Consider the following 23,822-nt stretch of genomic DNA (forward strand, 5'->3'; position numbering starts at 1 on the left):
GGGGTATGGTATCGGTTGGAACAGGTGTCGCAATGGGAAAATTTATCAGGGATGAATGTGTCAATTGGAGTAGGCCGAGACGCGGGTATGATGTAATTCGGAGCTGTTTCCACGCTACTGCTTCATTCCAGTTTAATGGTTTATTATGTAGAGGCGGTAGGTTTTCTCCTTGAGCGGCTGATGTGGTAACATATCGCTGTACTGGATAAGCCCCATTATCATTTGTTTTGAGCTTTGCTCTGCGTTCGGTCGGAGGAAGCTCGGGAGATGGCACGCACTCGCTGATTTCCGCGGATATTCTCGCGAGCAGATATCAGAAAGATGTAGCTTACCGTGATCCGCGAACCGCCACCGTGACTCTCTACCGCGCGTAGGCGGGGCGCTCAAGCTGATTGATCCCGACATCCAGTATGTGGCGCCATCTGTCGGCGGCAAGGGGGGTCTGGGCGTGCGCAGTGGAAAGCGCGGTGGCGGATCACGGTAGCGGGTCGCAGATCACGGTAAGCTAAAACTCTATATCAAAACAAGAAATAAACTTCCGTATCTGGCGCTGCTTGTTTTAAAAGATGCGGAACACAAAGTAGCTCTTCTTTCATTTAGTAATATGAATTCGTGACGCAGTTGATCACTTGCATGGCTGGCGTGGCTGTGTGACTGAGGTGCTGGAGGATGCACTTTCCACTTTGTCTTGTCGGATGTGAAGTATGAGCATTGTGATGTTCGGACGTTGGGAATAACGTTAGCCTCTAGTGTCCGATATATGAGGCATAAATATAGGGCTTTCCGCGTGATTGCAATCTTTCGAGGATACACAGAAAATTTTTCTAATAGCAAAAGACGCTTAAATTTGATGATAATTTATTTCAAATATTTTATCCAATTCATTGAATCTCGCGAATACCATGACAGACACGATAAGGTTATTTTCATTTTAAACTCAATGCCTGTGTGCCTCGCTTGTGGAAATTGCGAAAAGAATTGTCTTCGCGTCGTGAAAGCGGAAACACTGCCGATACGTGTAAATAATATTTCTCCTCTTCTGGTTTATATCTGGTGCGACAAGAACCTATGCATCGAAAAGCGGTGGCCTCTATATAAAACTAAAATTCAACTAATTCCTAGCACCCCTGTAACATTCCCCCTTCGCTTTCCTATCGCTATGCTCCCGCGTTGACCGCAATTTAACTTGAAGCTATTTTAAATCACGTACACATAGGTTTATTTTTGTGCTCTGTTTAACTGCATCCTTTACTTCTTGAGAACGCTTACATGTCGTCCACCTAGATCCTATCTTATGGCACAATCAGTAGTTATGCTTTGAAGCGAGGGGCTCCTCGTGCCGATGCTAAGAACATTTTCGAATCTTGAAGCCAAGCATTTGTTTTCGAGCAAGCTATCTGAATTTTTCTATAGCACCTGCCTGGCAGCCGACTAGTTAATCGTTTTCCCCATAATTTTATTCCGCTCATTGGGATTCTGAAATCGTTCTCGGCCGCACAAGTGCATTGTCACTCCACTGCTCTTTTTTGAACAAGTTTAAATGCCGCTCAATACCAGGATGAGCGCAAGAACTAAGATCACTGTATTCGTAGACTCTATAATCATGCTATGTGATGTCAATCTGCAGTTCTGCCACTCGCAGAGGAAGCTGGCCATTATGTCCAAATTATTAATATATGTTTGATACTCAGCAGTATGAAAGAGCACTGAACAAGTGTTGAGGGGGACTCTCAGTTTCAGTTTGCAAGCGAAAACAACGTTTCGACAAGGGGACTTGTCTTCATCTCGGCCCGGACGAAGTCTGAACTGAGGCTTCCCCTCAAACCTTTTTCAGTGATCTTTCATACTGCTCAAACATCTTCCTTCTTTTGTGCTATCATGGAAACCCAGCAGTTGTGATTTTTTTGTTGATTCTCTCGCCATCGCCGCAGCAATTTGGCGTCTTCAGACATGTCAAGTCACTTTTTGGTATACATTTTCGCTCATATAATCACCGTATCAACATCCCTACAGTGGCTTCCCGGGCATTTCACAATAATATTTACATCAGCTCCTAGATATGCACTTTTTTAACTGCTACCTTCAGTATAGTAATAATCGACACTCTCAGAATAGTGATGAAGTATTCATGTATACTCACAAACTTCTGTCGCTATTTTGTTGAGTACTGGAAAGTAAATTTGAATAATTTTCTAACTACATGCTTGGAAAAGTTTGTAATCTGATTGGATATCTTGCCTGAAAACTCCATAAACTTCAAATACATTGTCATCAAAGTAAAAGAGCAACGCAAAGGCAACCTTATGATATTGTGTCACTAATCAAAGATTTAAACAACTACTTTTGTAGAAAGGTAATATTATACAATAATCTAGCTCATTATCATATTTTCAGCGACTAAGAAATAAACAGAAAGTATTGCACTCACATTTCATGGAAAGCTGTATTTGGTTTTGTTCTAAATGGAGCGGCTAATTGCCACCGCCTAGAAGAAACTGTAAAACCAATCTCTGATAATAATCATTGATTTAATAGAAATATTTATTCGCATACCCCAAGTATATCTCTTCCTGGTAATAGTCACGAGCACTTATTCGAAGTGATTTCAAAGTACTGTTCATTCATTTCATTTTTCTCTATCGACTGCAAAGCTGCAAATTTAGAAACTTTTGATATACTGTACTATAATTATTTCAATTTAACAGAGCACGTTGTAGGGCTAGTCGGTCATACATACTTAAAAAAGGGAATTGCGCTAAAAAAGACACGGACGAGAAGTACACGAGAAGGACGAGATACGGACACGCCCCTCTCTCTCTCTCTCTCTCTCTCTCTCTCTCTCTCTCTTTCTTTACGGAAATAAAGTTTTCACCACCACCATCCCTTTTTTAATTATTTCAATGTTTCGTCACAATGCGCACACAGAGACGAATTCAAAGATAGTTTATTCCTCGTGTCATTCAGCATGAATTCAGTGCCGGTGATATATAAGCTTGTTGGAACAAGACCGTTTTGACATTGCTGAATATTTCTTTATGCGGTATTGTTTTGAAGCCGACCATTACAATCAGATCTCTTTGAACGTGGTTGAGGATCCCTTTTCTGCTGCTAGCTACTTTTACTGTATATTTGTTTATCTGTTGCTGTTGGCTATCAACTATGCGGTTCTTTGTTTACCCACACTTGCAATACTAAGGGGTTTCATTATATGTAAACAAGTACTTTTTATAAGGCACCTGACCCGAGTTGGTATACGTACGCTCCTTCAGAGCGTTAGGTATAGTTGGCGATTTCGCTCGAGATGAATAAAATATTGTTTCTTTGGGAGAAATAAGTTTGTGTTAGTTTTCCCTGATACGTTAATTCAGGCAATTGCGTTTTAACATGCTTATTAATTTAGTCCTACCTAATTCGCTTGGAATACTCAGAAGACAATTTTAGGTACTTCTTGGCCTGAGTGTGATTGTGCTGCTATAGGTATGTCATGATATGAGAGCTGAATCAACATATTGTCAAATTTGATTTATTAATTTATTTCACAAAACGTTATAACTCCAGAAATAAGGTACATCTGACTATAAGAGGCACCCGCAGTCGTCTAAAGTATCAGTTGGGCCCTTCCTAGGATGACTGGCTTTGAAGAATAGTTCAATAATCTGATATTTAATCAACTTTGTAAACATATTTGCAGAGCGTGCCCATGCTTGCTCTCAACAGAACTGATAAGATAAGAGGCTCGCACAAAGGTTTTTGCACGAATTCCTATTATTTGCACTCAGATGTTCTTTAGTGCAGATGCCATAAACTATTGCTTCACGTCTTTTATGTGGCACCCTCTGATCCCTTTTGGGTATAGGTCCACACCCTGGTATCCGAACCAGGAAAATTTTTCCTTTAACTACGAAGTTTCGAAGAAAGCTGTAAACCTTTCCTTTGTAGCCCTATGGTTGAGGCTGGGTAGATGTCAATGAATAATTAGTCCCTGTAAAATATTCATGCTTTGAGCACACAAACCTCCTGCACCCGAAATATCCTCTGAGGTATCGACTACCGTGTTCCGTATAATTCGTGCAGACATTCTGTTCATTATCTCTCACATGCTATACCATGCGTTGCGATCCTTCACTTGTGATCTTCGCATGTTTTGACATCCGCGATTCTCTCCGTAGCACAATATCTTCGGCTATAAACACTATGGCTGCGGTCATCTACGTAGATATCTTGTCATCGAGGATCAAGTGTCTCAACATTGGCCATGTTACACGAGGCCTTGGTAAGTATGTGTTGCAATTCTATGTTCCCACGCGTAAAGCACAAACAAGATAACATCTCCTTTTCCTAATTTTTTCGAGTCAATATACCCATTTATCATGTCGCGGGCTCATGGTGACGGAAAAACAGAGATGGGCGAATTATTCTAGCACGTCATAAGGGCGAGTGAATGCGTGAAACGATTTGGTCGTTTACAGAGTCAGCTCTGAATAGAACTCCTAGTTCAATAAATATGCGTAAAGATTATCAAGACGAGAACGGAGAAACTATTGCCTATGCGTTGAAATCCGGAAATAACATTAGAACTTAGTTTTTCTGATAATAATATTATTCTAACAAGTCCCTTTTGAAAATTCAATGTAAGTGCAAGCACTGAGCCAAATTCTAAGCGAGAAGTTTCCCAGAAAAGCATGGTGTTATTCTCTTAAATTCCGTTTCTTTACCCCTTTACACTTCTATATAGCAGAACGTATTCAACATGGAATACGAGTAGTTGGGAAGTTCACTTTGTCCCTTTAATGAGCTAGAATTATGCGCACATAATAGGTGTTATGTCTTGGGCGATTTGAAGTAATACAACAACAGAAATTATTACATCGGCCTAGAACGATTGAGTGGCGTTACACCAAATAAGTTCTAGTTCGGATCTGATGTGGCTTGAAATACTTTTAGATTAAGTTACGAAACCGGGTAGTCGTCTTCCTCGAGCCACAGGCCCACCAGGTTCATTTGCTCTTTCGTGGCTGGTCTCGAGGAGCGCGCTGCACTCCCCGACTCCCTCCCCTCTTATGGCTTGTGCAGGAGAGGCAGTTGCTACCCATTAGCCGCTATTCTCCGGAGCGCTGCGGGCCAACACCGCTTAGAGTTGCTATATAGGATTTGGGTAGAACGAGAGGGAGAAGATGGTTTACACGGTATGAAGGAGCACTGAACAAGGATAAATGGGGTACGCCTCAGTTCGCAGGTCGAGCCAACGTTTCGACAAGTCCACTTGCCGAAACGTTGGCTCGACCTGCGAACTGAGGCGTACCCCATTTATCCTTGTTCAGTGCTCCTTCATGCTATATAGGCTTTGCATATATAGTTACTCTAACCCCCGCTTAGCCCTGCTCCGCTCGAAGAGGGCCATTATATGGTATGCGCGAGATAGACTTGGTGCACTAGATCTGTTTGAGACACCTTGTGTGATATTTGTTGAATGGCTGCTCCAAGCGCGTTGAGCAAGCACAAGGCAATCATGTCTTACGAAGACACGGCGTGCAAAATAGGGGACAAGTATGTGGATCTGAAAACGCTGAAGTTGGCATTGTAGGATGGCGAAAAGTATTGGTTTGCACAACTAGTTCATATGCGACTGGTTTGTGTGAAAGTGAAGCAGGATATTTCTGTGGGAAACCAGCGTTAGCAAGCATTTATTTTCCTCTTGAAGGCCGGCACAGTGTTTGTCGGCACTTGAAAGTGTATTATGACAATAATAGCATTCGCCACTCCAAAAAGTTCAATTTACTCTCACTGCGCGAAACACACCAGCTTAGCCAGATCATTTGTTTTTTGAAATTCAGACAACGTTTCACCACACCTAAGAGGACTGAGCGCAATGATAGGTATTGCTTGTACTGGCGTCTGCAACATTGTCGTCCGACTTGCAGTTCGGACAGATATTAATTACAACCTGAAATACTTTCATGTTGATGTGTGGATGAATCCGGATGGCTTGTGTTTCTGGTCTGTTAATTGCTTTGCGTAGTTTACCAGAAGAATTCGTAGAAACGTGTCAGAGATCGCATGTGCTAAGCGTTTGGAGTGACTCCTGTCAATACCTTCTGGGCAGCTTAGGAGCTGTAAATCTTCTAAATGTGGCTCAACTATTAGCTGCAAGTCTTCTAGAATTCTTGATCGTGGGAGATTCTTGGTCGCCTTTTTTCCAGGGGAGCTAGAAACTCCGGCCTCGGATAGTGAAGTTCACCTTTCTCTTGTGCGCGAAAAAGCTTGTTCAAAGGACTGCTGGTCTTGTTCGTCGTCTTAAGCATGGCGGAAGCGTCACACCCAGGATCACCTATAAGCTTGGTAATACATCCACCGACGTAAATTAGGCCTGAATAAGCAACAGACTGAGCTGGAGCTGGAAGATGTGCTCGCAGAGCTTTCAGTTCTTGAGAGACATCTTTACGAATACAGGCACACGCCTCTTCTACAGCTTATCCTTGTATAGTGATTGCTGTGGACGGCTTTCTTATTGTGGTCCAAAGCTATTGTAACAGCTCTTGCATTCAGCGCGTCATTACCTCCACACATGAAACGCAGTGTTTTGAACAATCCCTCTATAGAGTCGCTGTTAAATTTCTTAGTCAGGACGTAGTTGATGCCTGTTAGCAGAATATCGGTTACGTCTACAGTAGATTTGGTGCTGAATAGTAGGGCGATGTACGTTTGTACTATGAAGATCCCAACGCCAGTGGCAATGCAACATTCCTGAATCTTTTTCACATAGCTGCAAACGTCATTTTGCAGTCACAGTATTCGTTCAGCGTCTTCTCGTGTCGTAAATATCGAACCATTTCTTCATCACTTTTTTAAAGCTCAATGTCGATGTGGCGTCCTTAAAAATGAAGTAACGGGAGCTGACTCGTGAGAGTTCTGCCGGAGATGTTCATGAGCGGCAGTTACTTGGGGCGAAAACACCTGCACGGCGCGCAGCACGAAGTTTCAGACACGTACACATGTTTTCTCGACAAATTTAACGCCTACTTCATCGACATATTCTTTTGGTGCTCATAAAGATTGTTGACACATGTGCCCCTCATGCCACCAGTGCAGTCTGTGAGCTCCCGTTCCACAATTGGGTGCTGATATCCTTGCAAACATGGCAAGGCTCGAAGTTTAAAAACATTTCTCGTTCATCTTCGTGAGGATGCATCGCTATAGTTAACAAAGAACTATTCCCAGTGAGCTTTAACAAGATTTTGTTCGCTGAGTAGTTGTCAGTAACGATGCGAATCACTACGAAGACGCATTCTTCAGCTGCAAAGATGACACGCATACAAGTATCTTCCGCTCAGCTGCTTGGCTAAGTAGTACGAACACGGGTTCTTGTAGGAGCTGGCCGCTACGTGGGGCATAAAACACAAGACATGGTTAGCAAGTGTTCTTGGAAAGCGGTGCACCATTTTCCCGCTTTTCTCTAATCTCAAATACTACGCCAGACTTCCGGTCATGTATACGTTTTGTCTTTAATGCAGCTTCAATTATTTACGAGGCCGTGTGCTGTTTGTGGCTGAGAAAGGAAGCCTCATTCATGGAGCCTTTCCTTCACGGGGCCGCTCATTCCTGAAGGAGTTGAGCTGAGACCTGCACAGCGCTGTCGTATGCACTCATGTGGCAGTGTGATCAGTTTGGTACAGGCATGATCATAACCTTTGGCGACAGAAAGCGCTATAAGATACATTCTCTGATTACTTCTTCGTGATAAGACTGGAACTTTTGCTGGTATCCGTCAACTTGGTGAAGCAGAAAAGCAGCCCTTTTCTCTGCCATTTCGGCATCTGAAGCAATATGTTTTGATCCGAGTAGTATTTGGCGTCACGATAGAAAACTATTGCCTTCCTCTCTACTTCAAAGTGTTGCTGTGCTTTGGAACAATTGGAACGATAGTACGCTACCTGTGGACGCAGCCTCTCTAGCGTTAAAAGGTATCGACTTGTTCGTTGCGCATCGTTGTTTATTATTTCCTTGCCTATGTTAGCTCTTTGCTTGGTCTCATTTTCCGGCGACTCTAGCACTGCATCCTTGCATTCTGGCTCTGCCTTTCTTTTTAGTGGTTTCTTAAAAGAAGCAGTGTCGCACTACCATTTATTCCCAGGACATTCGCGTCAGCACCACCTCTTTATATTGCTACTTGCAGGTTAACGATACGATATACCTAAAACGGATGTTGTGAAAGCTTTTTTGCGACGTTCATACGCAGATAGGTACAAGTTCAAAAACTTTCGGGAAAATTATGGTACAATGCATAAATTTTCATCGAAATGGCACGCACTCACTCTCAGCTATGATTTTAATCTTTGCTTACTTAAGAACAGTTCGCAAGCTTGGTTTAAATCATTTGAACGTTTTATATGGCACGTACAGAGTCAGCATAACTTGGCGCTATGTTCGAGTTTTATTCGTTTTGAATGTTCCCACTTTTATTTCTCTATAGCATTTCTTCTTGGAATTGTTATGACACTCTACAGCTGCATCTGCCTATACCTCGGGTCAGTCGTTGGTGTAAGTACATCATTTCAGTTATGCATAGAACTTACACTCATGAACCGCCTGGTATATCAAGCCTCTACAGGGTTGTTTTTAACCATTTACTCTCATATCTGCAGGAAATTAATTAAGTTACTTCTGTAACATGTCATTACCTAATTGTGCGACCAATTTTAACTGAGAATTCCCTTACTTGCAAGCGAGATTTGCGAAACTTAAAGCGGGCGCAAAGTTTTCTTTTTCAACTTGACCCTTTCTTCTTCTAAGCAAATTCAGCCACATCATATCACCCGCGTAGTAACGTAAATAGAGATTTCATATTATTTCTGCTCCGTGAGTAATACCAATAAGCATGTGAGTGTGTTGTTAGGGATACCCTCCTGGTTGTTTCTTGGGCAATGTGTTTGTACAAAATGTGATGGGACCGGACAAAAAAGTTTTTACGAAGCGGCGAAATTTAATTCTCGTGGGAGCAGAAAAGATTCTTAAATCTAAGATGGCACTCAGTGAAACTAACCCGCCAATTACATTTTTCCAGGCAATCATCATGGTGAGTGCAGCAACAACCGGTCCTTGTGTCGGCCTTTTGCTGCTCGCTGTCGCCTTCCCCTTCGTCCACTCCAAGGTACCCTTTAAAGCCTATATCACTATAACGAAGGGCGTACACTACTGTTTATTGTAGATTCATAAGAGAAACAATTTTCAGCGGCTAATGGGTTCTTATATTAAGAAGTACAGGAGTGCAGCGTACTTGAAGCACCGGCAGGGTATTGTAAATTATGTGAAATGTCTTCAAAGTTGTCTTCTGAGAATGCATTTAAAGATGTTACGATTTCTTCACATATTTTTTGCGAACACATCTCTCATAAACAGCCAGTAAAGTGTCTCAGATAACCAAGTGGTGTCTATGTTTTGGTTATTTTTCAGGGAGCAGGAATTTCGACGCTGCTAATGTTTGGCCTTCAGCTGTGTTTAATGTGGCTAAGAATTCGAGATGGTCTCAGATCACCGCACATGCCACTGAGTTTAGAGTACTGCCACGAACACACCAGCTACCTGCAAAGGTTTCCCAACGTCACTTCCTTGAATTCCAGCAAGAGGTACAAAACAGTCATCCCATTTGTTTGGAATCTCCAAGTCCTCAATACTCAAAAATGTATTGCGTATTAGCAGTCTTATCACTGCGTATAAACTCGGAACTGTTGCTTAGAGCTTGCTTCTACAAGTAAACTCAGAGTACCACATTTGTTATTGACTTTACAGGCTTTCAAGTGTTCGAGAAAACCAGTGTAGCATTTTGTTAACCACGATGAGGCAGTGAAGATTTCTTACAATCACCTTAGGCTTCTTAACGAGTGTCAATGCCTTGGAAAATGAACCACTTTTTTTCTGCATCGCTTTCATTAAACATGTGATCTCATCATGTTCACCTGAATGCTAAAAAAGCCCCTTTATTGTAAGTCGAAAATATACAATGTCAAAATAATAGACCTTTGTGGAAAAATTATTCGCTCAATAGCGGGGCATAGCCGATCTAGAAGCGGCTTCAAACCTGTGTCCTCAGTGCTCCTCGTGTTCTGCCAGTCACCTTATAGTTGCAAGACTAGGCTGGATCTTCTCTTGTTGCTGTCGCGTTCGACTGGTCAGGGCTAGTGTATTATTGCTGCGTAGCGCCGCGCACAAGCCACCCTGTCACTTTCACGCAGAGATCTAAAATCAGCATCTGCCCCAACATATTAATGTAAAGAGTGTTTATCAGCACGTAGCTTTTTCAAAAGCTACGCTAGGCCAGACGAAGAAACACGTTACGAACCCCAGATGGTCGAAATTTCCGTGCCTTCCTAATCGCCTGATTCGGTTTCGAACGTTAAAACCATGAACGAAACTAAACCGGTTGTGGTTTATGCAAAACGAAACGCTGTATTTTGACACCCCCTAAAAAAAGTTATAACGAAAATGGCTCGCAGCCCATGCTACGAGGTATAGCGGTCTTAAACGAAAAGAATAAAAATACTCAGGTACCACTACAAGCAAAAAAAAAAAACAACTTTGAATAGTCCGGTTGGAGTGGTGTGGGAATGAGCCGGAAATAGGCGGAATTGGACCATCAACGTTTAGAAAGTATGTTGGCTGGTTACCCGTTTATGCAGATTTTGCGGGCCGTTGTCATAAATAAGAACTTGTGGTATCATAGGCCTAGTGAGTGGTTGAAGTATCACTGTTCACATCATGTTATTGTAAAGCAGAAACTTGTTTCTACGACATTCCTGTCCCTCGCGGCGGTCACTCGTATCGGGCCACTGAGCTAAAACTGCGAAGCAACGCTGAAACAGGCGCTGGTTGGCCGCATATTCCGATTTATTTTCTGTTACGTAAAATGTTCTAGCCGCATTGGCATCAGCTTGGAAACTGAGCATGCCGTTTTTCGGCAACGGGAATTATTGATGTGAGAATAATTGTAGAACAATATGTCCAAGGGCCCCCCGATGTGACTATGACAAAGAAGGACTGCCCGCGCGTTACCAGTTGAGGATTGTACGTGCTCTCGAAATATGCGAAGGTTTTTCCATGGGTTTCGGCACGAGCACCAAAGTGGGCACACTCTGCGGCCTTCTGATGGCGATTGGCTTGCCCTTTCATTTAAATAAAAATGACTGAGCTGTTCTTTTGAGATGAACTGGTTTTCTGTAGGATACTGAATGGTCAGTATTCGTCTTTTCAGGTCATTTATATGAATGGATATTCGCATCTAATTGGAATGCTATGCTTATTAATGTTCTAGTTTTTCTCAGGAGAGAGAGGTGTTATATTTTTTAGCTTTCTTGGATGTTGTTTAAGCTTCTGTGAGGTTCTTTTCTTTAGATCTTGGAGAAGTCGGTGCAGACGCTCCGGGTAGTCAGAGTTTTGAAGGGTCGGTGCGGTAGGGCCTCGGTAAGCCCAGCGCAAGGTTAGGCCCCCGGATGGGGCCCAGTAGAGACAAGATGCCTCGGGTTGCCTTTCTGCAGCCGATGCTTCAGGCTTCCCCGACGTGCCAGGGGCCCAGCACGACGCCGAACGTCCGTGTCAGTGATGAGCCGTAGTTACAGCAGCGGCGATGAGCTGCAGCTGCAGCACTCCCAGGTCTGATCACCCGGGACAGGAGGCGGGCCAGGACAGGATGCAGTAGGCGGCCCCAGGTCGGGATACCCAGGTCAGGCCTGGCGGAACACGAACCGCCCGAGCTCCGTGGAAAACCGAACCAAAGCCCCGCTGTCGCCTGTTCTCTCCTGCTCGTGCCTCGCGCTCCTCGAGCCAACCTCCACGTTTTCCTCTTCTTCTTTCTCCTCCTTCTTTCTTCAAATTATCATATGTTCTTCACAAATCTCCCCCCTTTGAGAAGTTTTTTTTTTTTTCGGGAAAAAAAAACTTGGGGCCATGACACTGATACACTGTTTTGGAGGACGACCGCACACCACAACGCTGCTGCACCCATCACTGCAAACCCCACAGAGTGGCCACACCATTGCTATTGTCTGCTGAGAGTCTGAGTCACTCGCGCACACAAAATAAAAAACATTCGTACTAATACAAGTAACATTAACACTCAACACTTGTCAGAAGAAATAAGAGTATACTATGAACAGCACGAGAACACCTCCAGAAGCTTTGTACGAAATGTGCTCTAAGACAATATATCTCCAACGGCGTTGGAAGACAGCACAGAGATTAACATTGTCTCCCGTATCATTCTCGATTCAACAGTTGACTATTCTTTATCGAGTCTCGGTTCCCCAGTCCACTCTGGGACCAAGGTTCTTCACTGCACGTTGACAACGGAGTTTTCGACTCGACGTTATCACGAACTACGAAGGATGAAGTTTGTAGGGCATTCACTGGCTGGCGCTCTTCGTAGCTTTTTGTGTTAATGGACATGCGTCCTAATGGAGCGTTCCTCAGGTTTCCTTTCGGGACAGTCCTCTGACATGCATCACACGACCTCACAAACTGCTAAATATCAGCTTGCACCCCTGTCCAGTAAAAGTCATCAAGCACTCTGGCGGTAGTTTTTCTGACACCCTGGTGGCCGACAGGTGCGCTCCCATGTGCCTGCACGAGGAGCTGACGGCGCAAAACCTTCGGAACGACCGTTTAATTGTTTTTCCTGGACAAAGTTGATAGGTCCGGTACAAAATGCCGTCACTTAGATGGAAGGTGTAGGCCGTCTGCCCTCTTCCGTGATAGGTTTTCTTAAGCTTGCGACAACACACGTCTAAGCTGGCGTCCTCTTCTTGTTTCTTGCGAAAAACAGACCGAGATAAGTGGAGTACGATTTGAGTGGCATCCAAACCAGTCCCTGAAACTTTCGCCGCCAGAACCTGGAAAGAAGCACTGTACCCATCATCACTGGCAGGTATGCTTCACTGGCCCGTCAAGACTGTTGGAGCGTCGGCGAATGGGACGCTTGCACCCGGAACGTTGCGGATAATTACGTCATATAATGGCGTCGGCAGGCACCTAGCAATAGCTTTGCCTGTGAATTATGGCGACTTGATAATAACCTCCGCCTCAGGTGCTTCGATGTCAGAACCATCCACTAAACGTAAAGATGCTCGCTCCCCGGTATATGCAGCCTCGGGCGCCAAAGCCTGACGCACCACGATGCCATTAGAACCAGTATCGCGCAGCACCGACACTGCTTGTCCGAACACTTCTCCATGCTTCACTGGCATTTTGTTAGTAATCTGAGATGGACTAAGAGCCGAATCGTCCCTTCGAACATCTAGGCATGTTCTTCCCAGCTGACGACCAGGGCGGGAATCTCCAGGGGACGTGCAGCAAGCAGACGTCTCCCGGTCATTTGAATTTCCGTATCGACACAACTGGGTTTCATGCCCAGATTTGCGACATAATGTGCAATATGGGGGCTTCGGTTTTGTACGGCAATCCGCCGACCTATGTCCGATATCTTCACAGATGAAGCATCGAATTCTAGTCTTTGGGTTTGGGGCTGCGTCCTGCGGTTCCGCAGAATTTTGCTCAGCTCTATCTTTAAAAATCGCGAGGTTAATCTGTCGCTGAGCCTCAAGAAAATGATCGGCGGCCTCAGCAATCTCGTCCACCGTTTTACAATCACGTTCTCGCAAGAAGAAAACTAAACGATTGTGACAGCTGTTTAAAAACTGCTCAGCCACTGTCATGTCCCGAACCACTTCAAACGTGCGACCTTGTCCTCGCATCTCAACCCAGCGGTCAAAAAAACTTAACAGCCTTGTGGTGTACTAGGAAGCTGTCTCACCATCTTGCGGCTTGCTTCCACGAAACTTATCTCTGTAGCCCACAGCCGTGAACCGAAACCTCCGAAGTAAGGCAAGTTTCGCTACATCGTAATTGAGTGAGTCCTCAGGAGAGAGTCGTCCAAAGACTCTGAGAGCTTCGCCGCCGAGGCAAAGACTCAAAGCCGTGGCCCACTTCTCTTTTGGACAGCCTTGGCCAATGGCGACATGTTCAAAACGCTTCAAATACGCGTCCAAATCGTCCCTTTCCTCATTAAACAGGGGAATCAATCCATGAGGACTAAATGGGAAAGACGGAGCTGGTACGGTACCGTGCTCAGTGCTTCCAGCAGTAGGGGCGTTTTCTCCCAATTCCGCAAGTCGTACTCGTAGCTGCAAATTCTGGTTTTCTTGCTCCAAGCGCTGCTTCGCCGCTTCACGTTCTGCAGCTCTCTTCGCGTTCGGCAGCTTTGTCTTCCCTTGCCTTCTGCAATTCTTTCTCTACCCACTCGCGCAACTCGATTCCCTGCAAACCTATACGTTCCCCTACTGCGAGCAACTCTGGTGCACTCATTTTTCTCAAATCTCTAGCCGCGGGAAATTGTTGCTTGGCCGGCCTGGTCCTGCCGTGGACGCCAAAATTGTGAGGTTCGTTTCTTTAGATCTTCTGGCCACCTTATTCTGTGGCTTAATGCGCGACAATAATCTAAATAGACGACCAGACTGACCAAGCTAACGACGAATACTTTTATGTACAGACATGGACGGGACGAGCGCAGAACGAGCAAGTGGGACGATGACAAAACACAAATTGTCAAAAAGTCACCAAGATGTTGGATGGAGAAGCCGGTGCAGACGCTCCGGGTAGTCAGAGTTTTGAAGGGTCGGTGCGGTAGGGCCTCGGCAAGCCCAGCGGAAGGTTATGCCCCCGGATGGGGCCCAGTAGGGTCAAGAGGCCTCGGGTTGTCTTTCCGCGGCCGATGCTTCAGGCTTCCCCGACGTGCCAGGGGCCCAGCACGACGCCGAACGTCCGTGTCAGTGATGAGCCGCAGTTACAGCAGCGGCGATGAGCTGCAGCTGCAGCTCCCAGGTCTGATCACCCGGGACAGGAGGCGGGCCAGGACAGGATGCAGTAGGCGGCCCCAGGTCTGGATACCCAGGTCAGGCCTGGCGGAACACGAACCGCCCGAGCTCCGTGGAAAACCGAACCAAAGCCCCGCTGTCGCCTGTTCTCTCCTGCTCGTGCCTCGCGCTCCTCGAGCCAACCTCCACGTTTTCCTCTTCTTCTTTCTCCTGCTGCTTTCTTCAAATTATCATATGTTCTTCACAGCTTCACAAATGTCGCAGCTATTCAACAGAGGGGTGAAGTTAGGAGAAACTTCCAGCAAGTTCAGCATTTTGCTGCTATTACCTTTGTATAATGCTCTATTAATCCCTATTTACACACGCAGAAAATTCCTCCTATTCCTACATATTTTAATGTGTAAAAGAGGAATCCTGCCGATAGATAATTAATTACCATGCGCTCGAATAAGCGGCGCTTAATCGAAATTCCTGCTTTTCTTTTTTTTCCTCCCGTAGAGTGCAACATGATGGAAGCTTTGTTCATATTTCACCGTTCTGGAACTGCTTCTTTAGCACTTGTGGCACCGTCGTTTTGGGAGTAGTCATTAGTCTTGCTACTGGTGAGTACCAAGTATCGTATTTTGGCATCGCTTAATAATACTACGCCTTATACGGCTTTCAATTTTTTCCAGCCAACCTGATGTGCGTACAGATGTCGTACATCAGGTTGAACTTGAACACAATGGGTTCCGAGATATCCCGAATATTTACGTTGAATGTAGGGCTCGTAGGCAGCCGCAGCAGCAGCAGCGCATGGGATACTCAAACGGACGCTTTTGTTCTCGGCGCTGGGCAGCGCGTTTGGTCTGCCCGGCCTCCTTCATGGCTCAACAGCCACAGCCATTGGGCATTCACTCGTTTCCACATGAACAATGTGCTCGATACCCCTTGTGTCGTGCTGGTCTTTTGTGTACTACTGATGTCAAGTGCTGTTTTTTTCTTCTTTGCGGATAGCTTACTACTTCGGCTACTTTCGTCCACGTACTTGGTGTTCCTCTCAGGCAGGTTGTAGGCTAGGCGGTGAGTTCGATTTGTTAAGCCGCTGATTCAAACATACGCAGTACTTAAATGAGTTATTGCAGTAAGGAAGCACATATACTGGCCCCCTATTGCTTCTCTGTTAACTGTTCAATTTATTTGCAACACAAGCTTCATGCAACAGGCATAATCGGCTTTACTGCGTTGCTGGCCTGAAATTAGGATGTTTTAAGTTGATGGCTTATCAGAGGCTTGGTTCAAGCACTATGGGAAGGAGCTTTTATTTAGCAAGATTTAATTACCCAGATTCATCGTTGTTACGTAAGTTGTGCAGAAAGTCTGGCGTCTGTGTTGTCGGTGTAAGTGCGGTCGGCGAAAGCTCACCAGCCCGTGTCTGGAACCTGGTAGAATGCAAGAACCACATCCCAATCCCCACCCTCCGTCTCCCCTTTCTGCGAGGAGGAGGAAAGAAAGGGAGGTTAACCTTTCTGAGAAAAGCACACTAATCCTGTGCCATAAAGGCAAATTCTTATTTCTCGGTTAAAGCGAGACATTATATCAATGTGAAGAAGTCTTCGCTAACGCCTTGTTTATGCTAAGGAGTATACACGGGATAAGAAAGGCACACATTAGAAAATTAGCGATTAAACTAGCAGGAGAGTGCATGTACGCAAAAGGGGCATTCCCAATAAAAGCCATACTAATCTTGCAGGCAGACATTAACTACTCCCCTAACTTGTCTGCTTACTTTTCCAGTCTTTACCTAACTCATTTTCCATCGATTATAGCAAACCGCTGTAAAACGTCTTCCATAAAACTTTACCTCAAGAAGTAAGTCCAGTCAATCTGAACCCCACCCTTCTTACCTGTAACGAATGTTATATTTTATATTTTGCGAGCCAGTTCACAGTACCCGTCAAATAATAACGTAGGCTCGTATTCAAATTATTTTCACTGCGGCTTTACTTAGTTTCGTCCTTGGTCGTTTTCATCACTTCCTAATTTATATCAGAAATTTAGCATGTTCTGTCGAATCGGCATGCCTTTATTTGGCGAAGACTGCATATTGTTTTGCATACTGCCATCCAGCGATGGTATAACTACCATTCATTACATTTCAAAGCTTCATTATAGGTGTAACACATGTCTAATTGAATATCAATGGACTCATTTTTCCTTACGAAGAACTATGCCCAATATTCCGGTTTACTCCTCCAGCTATTTTCTTTACGGTATACGTGTTCATTGAGGTACCTTAGCTTACACATCACCTGAGCTCTCATGTGGTTTTCGCATATACAAAAATGCAGCCAACAATGCTAATACTGTGTGCAGGTATAAATCAGCCATAACCTGACTGAGGAAAGCGCCTACATCGCTTACATCGCGGCCTTGTGTAAAATAATAATACACCTGCAAATAAATGCTCAGAATCTACCTGGTATGTCATAAAAGAAATGTTATTCATCAACTGCTAATGCTCCACCCTAATTCATTCGGTCTTAGTCTTTATTACGTCTGTAGTGTCACACCAACGCTCGGTGACTGTCGACGGTGACAAAGACGACGAGCGTATGTCGAGAGGCGCGTGCTACAACGAAGACGGCAGACAAAGGCGAAGACGCAAGAGACTGACGCGCTAGTTAAACGGTCGACCGGAACACCGACCTGAGCTTCAACGCACCCTTACATTTGGTGGAGGCTGCTCTTCGTTCCCTTCTCTCGCGCTGGAGCTTCGCAGCCGCACACTCGCTCCGCCATCCACTATGCCTGAGGCAACAAGCCAGACCGCCACTCCACGCTCGACTGATCCCACCGCTTCCCCTACCATCCTGTGCTCTGGTGGGCTTCGCCAGCGTAACCCCAGCTTTTTCAGTGGCGCCGACGACCAAGATGTAGACGATTGGCTATCCTCCTACGAACGCGTAAGCGCCTACAACAAATGGGACGACACCACGAAATTAGCCAACGTCCTCTTTTACCTGGCCGATGTAGCAAATTTATAGTTCCGCAACCACGAACCCGACTTACCCACCTGGTCGGCCTTCAAAACGAGCTTCACCGAGGTGTTCGGCCGCCCCGCTGTGCGCAAACTGCGAGCCGAACAACGCCTCGAAGCCCGCGCTCAGAATCCCGATGAAACGTTCACCAGCTACATAGAGGACATTGTGGATCTTTGTAGACGTGTCGATCCTTGCATGTCCGAAGCTGGCAAGATCACCAAAATCCGGAAGGGAATCTCCGACGATGCATTTCACATGTTGACGGCCAGAAACCCCCAAACCGTCGTCGAAGTGGTTCAGCTCTGTCAGAGTTACGACGTCCTCAAGAGGCAACGAGCTTCTAAACGGCGTTCACTCGTGAACGACCGGTTATTCGTGCCTCCGACAGCATGCGGTCTCCCTTCTGAACCACCTTCCCTCCTTCCTGAGATCAAGGCCTTTACACGGGAGGAAGTGGCTCGCCAACTATCGCTCCTCCCTGCTTCTGCCGCAACCACCCCATCGATAGATTCTGCACTTCGACGCACCATCCAGGAGCAAGTTGCGGAAGTGTTACCGCCAAGCCCTCAAATTACGCGTACGCCGCTGTCTTCCACTTCCAAATACCATGGCCCATATCGGGTTATTTGCCAGACCTCTCCGGTGAATTACGTTATAGAACCACTTGTACCGATATCGGATATGCGTCGCCGCGGGCGTGAAACAGTGCATGTTGACCGCCTCAAGCCCTGTTACGACCCGCCTGTTGTGTCCACACCATGAGTCGGCAGAATGCCTCCTTTTTCTCCCGGGGATAATTGTAGTGTCACACCAACGCTCGGTGACTGTCGACGGTGACAAAAACGACGAGCGTATGTCGAAAGGTGCGTGCTACAAAGAAGACGGCAGACAAAGACGAAGACGCAAGAGACTGACGCGCTAGTTAAACGGTCGACCGGAACACCGACCTGAGCTTCAACGCACCCTTACACTTTAAATATAAAAGTGCGACTAGCATACCAGCACAGCGGAAATTGTTTCGCAGTTATTAGAGAGATTTAGCTTACCGTGATCCGCGATCCGCTACAGTGGCCCGGTACCGTGCGTGGGCGGGGCGCACAAGCTGATTGGTCCCGACGCGGCAGGTCTATGTGCCGACATCAAGTATGTGGCGCCATCTATCGGCGTCAAGGGATCTGGGCATGCGCAGTGGAACGCGCGGTGGCGGATCACGGCAGCGGATCGTGGATCACGGTAAGCTAAAACTCTCTATTACCTAGGATAATTCCTCTGCTGCCTTTTCGAATTATGACTTACGAAGATACTCTGTTGGGCGAGTTGGTACTTATTCATTATTAATATAAACAGCGCGAACACGAAGACAAGGGACAAGAAACAAGAAATCCACGCATGTACTGTGGCTTTCTTGTTTCTTGCCCCTTGTCTTCGTGTTCGCGCTGTTTATATTAATAATGAATTTCGAACTATGGTAATACCTCCCGTGCATCACTTGTCACCGCAATTACAAAAAGCTTACAAACCCGGCTTTTCCATTCTGCAAAACGAACGCTTTCTACCCGTAGTTTTAAAATGTGCCGCACCAGAGTGGGATCCCACTACCGCGCAAATAGCTGCCATTCAAGATGGCAAACTTTACAAAAATGCCTTGCATGCCATTGTATGACTAGGCACGTCTCCAATCGCCTTTATAACAGTAGCCCAATTTCGTTATATTTTGCATTAACTTTTTATGCATATAAATCCTGCCCTCATTACCATATTTACGCCGTGTATATCAGGTACACAAATAGGGATTTAATGGCTGAGAAGTCGAGCCAATAGACTCTTAAATGTGCGCTCTGCAGCTCTTGCAAATACTTCTGCCTGAGGGCACAATAAAATTGTCTTCCTCTGCTCTTCCAGGTGAGCTAAAGAAGCCCAGAGCGAGCGTGAAGCATCTGAGCAGACCACTGGTTGGGCTGTGGAGGAGGCTAGGAGTAATGGAAGCCAAAGAAACAGATCAGGTGTGTATACATTACCTCTTCGTTTTTATTCAAAGTTCGAGTGTGCATGAAATATGGACATATACGTTTCCTTTGTTTTTACTAATCCTAATAATAGTAGGTTCAAATACTTCAACGAGATTTTGTTTCTATTTTCTTCTACACGCCTGTGACTCTCGTTTCTCAACATGTTCGGATGCAAAAAACATTCTTAAAAAGAGGCATGTGGTACACCACTCCAGACAAGATCATAAAATGTGACCTGTCTCAAAGAAAAAATAATCAACTTTACGCTTTTTCTTCTGGACGCAGGAGGATGTGCGACTCGATCAGCTGCCGGCTGCGACGCTGTTATGGAAAGATGGCGATTCGAACCCAAGAGCAATAGCCTGATTCCAAATGGGTACAAAACGTACGATAGTAGGTAGGGCATGAAGACCTAGAGTTAGTCCAGTGCAATCATACTTTACAAAAGCTATCCAGCGATATAACACTTGGGGCTTTTATACTCGACATAAGCTAACAGCGACTGCTGACAGATTCGGTACGAGGATTACGTACATGGCGCGCATAAGCCAAGTAATACTACGCAATAATACAAAAAAAAAAACACTGTACGAAGATGACAACTTCCCTTTTCTTCAACGGCTCATTGTATACATCAAGGTACATAGCAAAGGTTGAGCTCTTTCGACGATGATAAATACCACCTTGCTCATCGTTATTCCCCTTCTACTATATACTGTAGTATCCAGAATTCCCCAACATAGCGGAAACGCGCGGGATCAGCGCAAGAGCATGACAGTTTTTGCATAAGGTCTATAAATACAGAGGACAGTTGTAGCCCTCTGCATTTGATGCGGATGTGTCGTTTTAATGGCATCTTCAGGATACGAAGCCGAATCCTCTTCAGGTCAAAATATCTGGGTACATGACGCAGTTTCTTTGCGGCAATGGTTTTAGAGATATTCAGAAATGTTGTAAAGAATGATGGCGAATAAATTCCACGAAGCAGAGAAGAAGCCCCATCGGTCAAGTTTCGTGACGCCCGGTATTTTTTTTTTCTTCAATGTACACAAGTGTAGAAAGGTGTCGATCTTGAATGAGTTTAAGTAATGTCGGCGTAAAATATTGTGAAATATTGTAACCTTGCCAGGTATCAATATATTTGTTTCTACCTGGTAACTGAACACTTGATGTTTGCGGATACACGCTGTGCAGTTTGCTCTAAGATTAGATGCGAGGGTAAAGAATAACTAGTTCTAATATTTTTCGGTAAATTATTGAAGAAACGTTGCGGCAAGCTCGGGTAAGAGTGATATGTCGAAAATATCGGAAATAGTTATCTGCTAGTACTGCTCCACAAGCTCCGTTCGTAGATGACCGAATCCGTATTTGAAACCGTGCAGTGCTTGCTTAGAAATCACCCACCTCGCTCTTTGTTGTAAATAATCGCCCTTTCTGGTGCTGCCTTATCACTTTCGTCACCTTTAAATTTACCTAGCTTTTTCATACGTTATCACGGGAATATGTGCCTGAATATACTTGTCACCTTTGAACGGCCTTAGGTTAGCTCGCCTACTTATGCATGCTTTTCTCATGAAAAACACCTCCCAGTAGGCACAGTAACAACGTTGTCGGCAGTTTTCACAGAAGTTATATTTAATTATAATAATCAAGGTGTGATACGGGTGGAGAGCGCCAAAATCTCTATACTTGGTGACGCAGCAGTTATTGTTTGCAGAATGCTGGAATAGCTAACAATTTCTTTAGTGGTGATGCAGTAAGGAAGTACGGAGACAATGCTCTGCTGTAACCATTCTGTGAACAGCCACTATTACGCTCGCTGGTATTGCGTGGATGAAGTTATCGGGACTTGTTGATTACAATTGAAATCTTAAATTCTTTTTGAAAGGTAACGCTCGTGCAAAAAAAATCTGTCATATGTAACATATGCACCCTGGAGCGCCGCTGGTATGAGCGGCCAAGAAAAAATCTTTGCGAAAGTCTTCGGGTAAAATAATTTTTGCATCACATTTCAACTGTCAAAATCTTGTAAATTTGTAAATTGTCTTCATTATTTACATTCAAGCTTGTTTGGAAATAGCCTTCCAAGGCTTGTTTGGAGAAAATCAGAGTCTCTATAACACAGGAGGTATTCATCGTAGAAGAGAGTGGAGCGGAAAGCGACAGACACTTGGGAATTGTGCTCGCATGTTGGCTACGACCGTCAAGGAAGCAATAATTTTTGGTGTTGCAACTTTTTCGCGGTTAATAAATGTGTAAATAAAAGCTGGAAGAAAGCGCATGAAAATGTTGCGGTATTAAGGTTTCAGAACATAAGCACGCCCACGCCCATAGTTTTTTTATGAAAATTCGTAATTAGTCTATAGTGCACGCAGGACAACTTCTTCATTTCTTCAATTACTTCATTTCTACTAACATGTTGAGAGAATTATTTTGAAATATTGCTTAGTTGCCTCCAAATTATCTAAAACGCTACCAATTGATCCTATGTTGGCAGTTTTAACTATTTAGTGCAAATTCAGCAAAAATTTAAAAACATTTTTTTCATTCATCGGAAGCTTAGACAATCTCCATCTACATGTGCACCACAATATCTTTTAAAACGTCACAGCTGCCTCACTGCTGAAATGTGTGCCAGATTGCCGGACTTCAGCAAACTCCTCAATTAAACGTGAAAATATGGAATAATCAACAGCCCCAAATTAGATACCCGTGAAAAATAGCATAATGTCACCTAAATATAGCCAACAATCGAAGAGGCTTGTTTCTGAATTAAATTAGCACGTTATTGGCAGGCTTGCAACCTCGAAAGGACTAAGACACTCGACGGCGGCCATAAAAACAAACGTGCTCATCAGTCGTCGAACTACGGATACCCGCTGCGCTCTCAGTGATTTCACCACCTAAAATATTTTGGAGTGATGAGGGTGCTAAAAGGTGTCGCTTAATTGAGCGTTTCAGAAGCGTTCTTTACGTTTTCAGCCCCTTGTGGCTTCTGCTGGGGGTGCAAGGTTCCCATGTGTTTATTCCAATCTATCAATTTCACTTGAAAAGAGGTGTCTCGCAGCACCCTTCCAACTCGCCTATGCCACTGGTATCTTGACATAAGAATTACACGAATATGATATGCAAATAGAAATGTGTGCCGGTGCGCCATTGCACCTGTGAACCCAGCCAACTACCCTGTGCCACAAGCATACTCGTACCTCTTCAAAGCAACAGGGCCCAGGCAGTGGGTGAAAGTGCTCCGTGAGTTCGTTACGTATCTCACCGTTCTGATTTAAGGAGCTACCCGCTTGGTAGTTCCTTCAAAATCGACCATATCACCTTGTCTTGTTACATTGCAATCATCGTCATCATCATCATGATCATCATCAGCCTGACTATACCCACTGTAAGGTATAGATTATAGTGAACTAGAATACTTTCTAGTGGCGCGAACGACGACGCTCGGGCACGCCGATTTTCATTGACGCCGCCAGACGGCGCCACTGCAACATCTACTAGTCGACTTTTCAATGTTTTCTTGCAATAGTGCGACATAGTACCGATGCTTTTGTGCGCCTATTCAGTAAAAGTAGTGATTGTTTCCCTATGCCGACGTATGTGGACCTCCACCCATGATAGAAGGCGTTTCATTCGACATTATTCGGGTTTTCGCCGTTGCACTAGGGTGAAAGCGCTCTTATTTCGCTGGCGTCTGCTACAGCTCATGCGGGACGAGTTATCGCACACTGTAAATCGTTACGGCACATTCATTTGTACGGGACAGGTATTTTTTTGAGCCCTGCAGAGCCCGCTTTATTACAGAGCCAACTCAACTGTCAGCAGCAGACTGTTAGCAGAGCGGCCAGGCATCGTGCGCAGGCACGGGTTCTCGCATCTCTGCAACCACGCCGCAGTAACTTTCCTTTACCCAATAATGATGATTA

General features: G+C 44.9%; 1 protein-coding gene across 3 annotated transcripts in view; it reads left to right on the plus strand.

Annotated features, from left to right (window-relative positions):
• The window catches only part of LOC146208026 (sodium-coupled monocarboxylate transporter 2-like), a 76,419-nt gene extending 54,255 nt beyond the window's left edge, over positions 1–22,164 (plus strand). For 2 of the 3 annotated variants that reach the window (XM_084591708.1, XM_084591709.1), the window contains 7 exons: positions 4,170–4,273; positions 8,471–8,538; positions 9,062–9,148; positions 9,451–9,623; positions 15,357–15,460; positions 19,784–19,884; positions 20,176–22,009. In XM_084591708.1, the coding sequence (XP_084447834.1) occupies positions 4,170–4,273; positions 8,471–8,538; positions 9,062–9,148; positions 9,451–9,623; positions 15,357–15,460; positions 19,784–19,884; positions 20,176–20,256 (718 nt within the window). In that variant the 3' untranslated portion in view covers positions 20,257–22,009. The other variant, XM_084591707.1, reaches the window with a different exon arrangement.
• Positions 22,165–23,822: the final 1,658 nt, after the last annotated feature.

This window comes from Amblyomma maculatum, chromosome 1 (genome assembly GCF_055883805.1).
Source record: "Amblyomma maculatum isolate TAMU_Amacu chromosome 1, ASM5588380v1, whole genome shotgun sequence".
NCBI classification, from domain to species: Eukaryota; Metazoa; Arthropoda; class Arachnida; order Ixodida; family Ixodidae; genus Amblyomma; species Amblyomma maculatum.